Genomic DNA, 7,472 nt, shown 5'->3' with positions numbered 1-7,472 from the left:
AATTATAATCTACAGTTTGATACCAAACTTATGAATAGAAATTCATGAAATTGTAGTTCAATAAAATTTTGAATGCGAGTCAACAAACAAGATGACATGGCCTTTCACGTGTGACCTGTCTCGAAAGGGATAACCAACCCAGAAATTTCATTCCTGCATCATATATGCTTCAGTATATTGCATTGTTTTAATGTGGCAGAAATACCAGTCTATCATCTACGTAGCTTGACAATGTGATAGATGGTACTCTGGTCATCGTTACAAAAATGGTTGGGCTGATAGAATTTCAATATGGGCTGGTATATTTCTCTTGCCTTCTAGTACATAAAAAAAAATTACACCCTCTGTACAGAAACAATGTGGTTGACATATAAATTAGGGTGCATCAAAAGTATAAATTTCCTGTATCATTATTGACTGGGTATGCAATTGTTGCCTTTTAATAGTAGTAATTATGTGGGTAAGTTTCAGGCTTCTAAAATTATATCTTTTACTACCATGAGGGGGGTATTTTCCTTAAAATATCCACAATCAAAATATATGAAAAATCAATGTAACATCATTTTGGATATGCAACATTTAGTTAATTTAGGAGTCTTATATCCTAAATTACCCAGAACTCCCAATGAGGAAGTAGTTGCATGTCAAGTTCCACCCATGCCCACCCTTCCACTGGGTAACAGAATTACTGGATTATGTATCGTTCCTTAATATTAAATATTTTTCATGATTTTGCTAGATTGAAGTGTTGCATTAAAGCATCCTTTTCTTTTGTGATAGCCACAAACAGCTGCTGAAGCTTCTGTTACTATTTTAACATACCTTTCAACTGCTTGTGTGTGACACGGCATGCTGAGCGTGAAAACTGGTGTGTCGTCTTGATTAATGAAAGACACCAACATTGCTTATCTTTTTTGTAAGTGTGGCTCTACTCTAGGTCCACATTATTAGATCAGTGTAATGTTGTATTAATATTTGGAACCACAAACTGTCCCATTGTGCTAGAATTTGAGGTAGATCGAGCAGCTAATATTCTACGAAGAGCAAGTTGTCTGATAGCCTTAGAATCATCTCCAAGCATTGCATGCAGCATATTTTTGGGTGTGCAAAATATGCATTTTTCTTTATTACTCCATCCACCACATATTTGTCTAATTCAGGAAGAAATCATACTTTTTATCGAAGTAGAAAAAGGTGCAGTGAGCCATGGCTGCATGAGGGATTTTTCTTGATATTAAACCAAACTGTTGCATACACTTCAATTACATATCTCACTAACAAACTAAGCATCTTGAATGAGTTAGCAGTTGTGATGTAAAGGTGCAAATCCTGTTTGGTGATGTTAACCAGTGAGAATGGTTCATTGTACCAGGGTCACGTAAAGCAAGTTCTCTTGAACTATGACCTGACACTACCACATTGCACATGTCATACAAATACTTTTGATCTGTACTAAGATCCTCAGGATTGTCAATTTTCTATAATACCTCTGTAATTTCGACTGAAACAAAGTTTACTGAAGGCAATGATTCAGAAGTCTTCAGTTTCTTTCGAAGAGGACCAGAAAAAGCAGACGGTCCTAGAGTTACTCCTTCAAGATGCGTAATAAGATGACTCAGGGGTAACTCATTTGCATGTAACAAACAAGTTAACCAATTAACAGGTCTTCCTAAGTGCAATTCAAGAAGCCTCATAACTCCAGCTTTTTTTCCAGTACTGACGTATGTGCCATCACAGCCTACAGTGACTAAATGATCAGATGAAATTTTGTTACCTTCAAAACCATTGAATGATAGAATTTTTTTTATATATTTTGATGTTCCAGAAGGAGAAGTATGATCCATGAAAATTGATTCAGGTTCACTGACCAAAGTTATGTACTATTCCATGACTACAGATTTATAATGTTTTTGCCCATTTTTAATGACAATTTTAGTTATATTTTTTTATCACCATCATAAGTCAATAATGTTTCTTGGTATTTTTCTTGTTTCCGTCGTATCTTGTTTCTATCAACAATTTCAGCATGTAATTTTCTTGAATAATGTCCATATCTTCCAAAACAGCTGAGGTAAGGGCTGCAGCAGCTCCGTCAGAAATACAGTACCTGTCAGCTTCTCTCACTACCGTTGGAAGCGGTGTCCTCATTTGTTTATTTATCTTAGGATTTTGATGTAGAAAGTGCAGTGTTAGCAACATCAGAATCTTCTGAGCTTGAAATCATTAAGTCCTCATGATTAACTATTTGATTTGGTGGAGAGATGATACACTTTTCAAACTTTGATTCACTTGTGGCAGTTGAAGATATAATTGGAGGAGTTTCATACTGCATAAGATTAATTCTTATAATAAAAGGCAACTATTGCACACCCTGCCAACTAACAATGACAAAATAAAATTTTTGACTAAGTATATTCGATGCACTCTAATATACACCCTTCGTTACTTTCACCTGGAAGTTGTTATAATAAATACTATGAAACATTTACTTCCTGACTGTTTTGCTCTACCCAACAGAAACTGCACTCACGTTATTAAACTGGCTTCAAAAATCTGGCAAACTTTAAGATCAAGACTTCAAATATGAGTCTTCCAAGCCATCAAACCTCTAAGTCAAGTTAGTGTTTAGACTAGAGTTGAATGCTTTGATGTTCTGTTACTCTTCTACCTTTAACATATACATGCTGTTTTCTAAATATTAAATAGCATATTCTGTTCAATTCATTTTAATCCCTACTTTTGTTAACTTGTTCTCTAATTTACTACATTCAGTGTGGATTTAGGAAATGTACACAGACATTGAAAACATTCAGAAAAACTTTTTTCAGAAGCACTGGTAAGTCAGAATATCATGTATTTAACTTCAATTTATAAAATTCAAGAATTTGATTGATGCTCGTTTTTAAGTGTAGTATGAAGTACATAAATGTCCAAAAGCACCATAATATGTTTACAACAAATTCCAAGTTTTATAAAATTTATATCTAAACTCTGATGAACTTGTTGTCAACACATAACAATTTTTTTTTAGTTTTCACAATTGTCATGTTTCTACATTAAGGATCACCCAAGCTCACCTCCATAATTGTAACAAGTTACTGTTACAGAAAGATGGTGGACCATCAAAACTGACCACTTGAGAATATTCAAAATAACAGTGACCAGGTCCTTTCCTAAGTAAAAATCCATCGGTTGGGGAAAGAAGTTTACCATCTAGAGTTACACTCATTTGCTTCACCTGATAAAAAGTAGAATACATTTAATGAAAAGACAATGCATTTATAACATTACAGTTATGATAAAGTTTATCTTTTTTTTGATACTTTACAAATAATTCAATATAAATCATAAAAAAAGTGTCATCTAAAAAACAAAACGTTTTGAAGTGCAATGAATGAATTATTCCAGAAGTAAAATAGCTGTAAAAATATTTTATTAATTACTCATTAGAAACAGTATAATATGGGAGTTTAAAGTTTGTATCTTTTGTATAAGCCTAAGTCAGTAAAGAACTGTCTTGTTTGCCCCGACAAAGCTGTAATAGTGAAAAGTTGGCTTAAATAAAACCAATTATGTGTTCTGGAGTAATAGGTCATGTTTTATTTCTCCTTTTAACAATAAAAAGTATGTTATTAACACCTTATAATGATCAGCCAGTAAGAAAACTTTGAAACATAAACCTGTAACTAACTAGGAGTATTCGGACTGTTGTGAATGAGAGTTTTTAAAAAGTCACTTAGCAAGAAAAAAATACATAAGCATCTAAAATGTCTGTATTTCTATATTAACTCTCTCAACATGGGGTTCAGTCAATTTGACCTACCACATGACCTCTTTGTACTCATTTAAAGTCTTTATAGATTTAATACTTGTAACTTTCAATATAGTGGGTATATCTTTACAAAATTTAACAGACTTTCAGTTCATATTTCAAGTCTTTCACATACAAAAAATCATATTTTTTAGTGAAGTATTCTTTAATAAAATAAAATTAAGATTTGTCCATGAATATATTGAGTATCTGTTTTGAATAGTCTGTGTGCAAAGTAATTTTCATGTTAAAATTAAAAATACTTTTCCTCATCTCAAAAATCTCAAATTTCCTTTGTGTAATCCCTGAAACCTCCTAAATTCAGTTCAAATGTTTTTATTCATTAAAACTTTATAGTTTATCTGTTATTTTCTCTACCCTATCTAAAAATGGGATTGGTCAATTCGACTCGCCTTGTAACCACCAAAACAAAATCGAAATAAACCTAAATTACCCTTTTTTTCTTTCTAGAATGATTTCAAACTGTAACATGAAACTTCATTTGTTTATCCTAAGCAGCTCTAGGTTCATAACAGTATAGATCTATTTATAATCAAATTTTATTATTTATTGCTATTTTAATGCATCTAACTACTATCCGCACCATTATAAGCTGTAAATCACTCGGGGAACGTGCAGCTCACATTACGCTAACAAATTACATTTACCTAAGAGCTGCTCGCGTGTGTGCCTCATGAAACATTTTTATTATAATATTATTATTATTTATTTTACCTAATCTAATCTTAACAAATCTAAAAGGATCCCTGTTTTTACATTTTAGTTACTTTTATAATTATACATAAAGAAATTATACATAAGAATTAAGTTAACCAATCTTGATGTCAGTTTTTGAAGAGAGTTAACCCTAATTTTTTATACTAAAGATAGTAATGCACTTAATAATTTTTATCTAATTACATAATGCACCAAAAAAAATATAGACTAATAACATTCAAAAAGTAGACAAATTCCCTTACGTCTCAAAATTTGTCTGGCTTTTTAACTATGTGAAAAGAGCCATTACAAATTCATCCAAGATAGTCATTAACTTTCCTACAGGAACAATGTTGGTACTCTGAGTGAAATTAACAATTATCTGTTCAAAACATAATGTTATACAATACATCATTTGAAAGATGAAAACTTTCACGTTCTATTGGTTATAGATTATATATAATGCAACGTAAGAGAATACTATCAACGAAGTCTGAAAAAGAGGATGTGACAGGTGGGTGTGGCAGGAGAGGTCTGATTTTCTATTCAATTGTTTTGTAACAAAACAAAATTGAAGACTATAAAAATTATGGTTTGCCTGAGTGATAACGAATTTATAGAAAGTAACTTACATTTAATTTCATATTTTTTCAAGGGGTGGTGGATAAAATAGAAATGATGACATACTAAGAGAAAATGCTTCATGTGGGTCACACTAGTGGGAATTCAGGATTTTTTTAAATATTGCTTTGTAGAATTAAGAACTTAAAACTTGTATACTATTAAAATATGGATTATTAGCTAAGATTTTATGCTATTCTAATTGGTATAACATAAACAAATAATGGTTCAATAAAATTTTGAATGTAAGACACTAAAACCTTGTGTCACGCTCAGTAAAGGATACCCAGGGCGATAGGGTTAAATAAAATAATCCCTGAACAATTATCTTTTGCAAAACTTAATAATCTCCAAAAAAGCAAACATCCTCCAGCATACATTGATAGAGATGTTAGTTTCATTTTAGACCCTTGTAATAATTCTAAATTATTTTGATAGTCTACTAGACATTTTTGTGTTTATGATGTGCTGAACTTTTAAATATAAATTTTATGTTGCTCTTTGTTTAATGGTCTCAAGGATAAAAGCAGGATGACAGGAGTGAAAAACTGAAATATTTTAATACTTCTTGTTCATACTTACGCCCCTGTAAGAATCCTCTTGTGATAGGTTATAGTTCCACACTCGAAGACCACTAACATTCAAAGTCTGGCCAAAAGATATAGTTATGGTTGGAGGACAATGTTCCAGGAAGTCAGTGCACCACATATGTTCTTCCAACATTGTCATATTTTCCCCATCAATTATTCTGCATAGTTGTAAGAAAAATGAGTTCAAGCAAAGTTATAATTTTCCTATACTGAAAATGTATTTTCAATAGGTACTTACCTCTTCTCACAATATTAGCTATTCTTGTTCAGTGCTGCCCTCTGTGTGCAAACTTTTTCTTTATGCATGCCACAAGACTTCCGTCCCCCCCCCATTGGAATTACAAGATTCCAGCTTGTCTCTTATTCAAATCATCATGCATCACAGCCCCACCAATAGGAGCATGACACACTCATGTGATGCATGTGACTCCCTCTACTGAACTATCACGTCAAAGTTTGGCAGAAGATGTCTGCACCATGTGGGGAGGAAAGGTGGGAAGTGTGAGAGGAGGTAAGTACCTATCAGAAATGCATTTTCAGTAGGTACTTGACATCAAAAGGATGTCTACTGCATGCAATAAATTCTCCCAACCGTGAACAGGCTGGGACCATTCAAATGGCAATAACATCCCCGTAAGAAGAGAGGACAAGGGATAGCCAAGGACAGAACTGGAACAATCTCACGTATCTCCACTGTGACCTACAACACATAATGTAGGAATCAAGGGAGGAAGATAGACAACCCGAATTCTGTATGTGGACTTATGTTGATCGATTTACTCTAAATCCAAAACCTACCCAAAAGGTACAGACATTTACGCGAGGGTAGGATGAGGGCTCCCAATCGAAGATGTGAACTACATACTGATGTGTCACTCTATTGTCATTGGTTATTGCAAATAGGAGGATATCACGTCATCTACACCTGCAGAACACAACCACTCTGAATAATTATTGTGTGGAATTCATTCAGCAGGGTGCCTCCATGTCAACCACCCCAAGGGTTTGTAACTGAAAAGTGGTAAGGACTCCCATACTCCACTTGAAGAAAGGAGGGTGATAATGCGGTGGAGAGTCCGGAGGAACGTCATCACCACAGACAGTGCAATGGGTGACCACATAACTTTATTTTGAAAAGAAGACCATACATGAGTTATTTACTCCAGGCATAGCATGGATGGGCATCAATCCCCTTCTGCTTTACCCATGCAGTCCATGGGTGGTATAGTCCAGGATGGGCATGTTTATTAAGCAAAATATCGCAAGGTCATGCACCTACAAGCAATGTTGTGGAACACCTCATCTCAACTGTGAGCGTGCAAAGTCAGGGAAGATAAAGTGCAAGTCAACATGGTTGGACAGTGCAGATTTCGAGGTAAAGAATATCTAGTCAGGCTCCACTCACCACAGAGTGGGATTCATGGGATAAAGAATTGGAGAAAGGCTCCTGAAAAAAAAAGAAAGTACAGACAAAAATTTACCAGTTAGAGTTGCACTGAAGCCTGAGGAATGGCCACAAGTGGTAGACAAACTCCGAAGAAGAGGAAACCGCGATATGATGGAAATAGTGCAGAATCTCCTCCACTGGACAATGAAGACAAGAAGCAAGGAAAAAAGTGAGGTTGCGTATATGATGAGAGGACACCTGGAACAAATTCTGGGAGGGAGAAGGTAGGGAGAAAGTAGGCCAAGTCAAACTAATAGACAGACCCAATTGGTATAACATGCAAAGC

General features: G+C 34.2%; 1 protein-coding gene across 5 annotated transcripts in view; it reads right to left on the bottom strand.

The window, feature by feature from the left end:
* The window catches only part of LOC106466699 (protein KIAA0556-like), a 132,316-nt gene that overhangs the window by 16,152 nt on the left and 108,692 nt on the right, over window positions 1-7,472 (bottom strand). For all 5 annotated transcript variants that reach the window (XM_022394773.1, XM_022394771.1, XM_013926995.2 and 2 more), the window contains 2 exons: window positions 5,732-5,897; window positions 3,078-3,238 (listed from right to left, as the gene is read on the bottom strand). In XM_022394773.1, the coding sequence (XP_022250481.1) occupies window positions 3,078-3,238; window positions 5,732-5,897 (327 nt within the window). The remainder of the gene's footprint in view (window positions 1-3,077; window positions 3,239-5,731; window positions 5,898-7,472) is intronic.

Source organism: Limulus polyphemus, unplaced genomic scaffold, assembly GCF_000517525.1.
Source record: "Limulus polyphemus unplaced genomic scaffold, Limulus_polyphemus-2.1.2 Scaffold2348, whole genome shotgun sequence".
Lineage (NCBI taxonomy): Eukaryota > Metazoa > Arthropoda > Merostomata > Xiphosura > Limulidae > Limulus > Limulus polyphemus.
The sequence above is the reverse complement of the archived record's forward strand: the minus strand, read 5'-3'. Positions and strand labels throughout refer to the sequence as shown.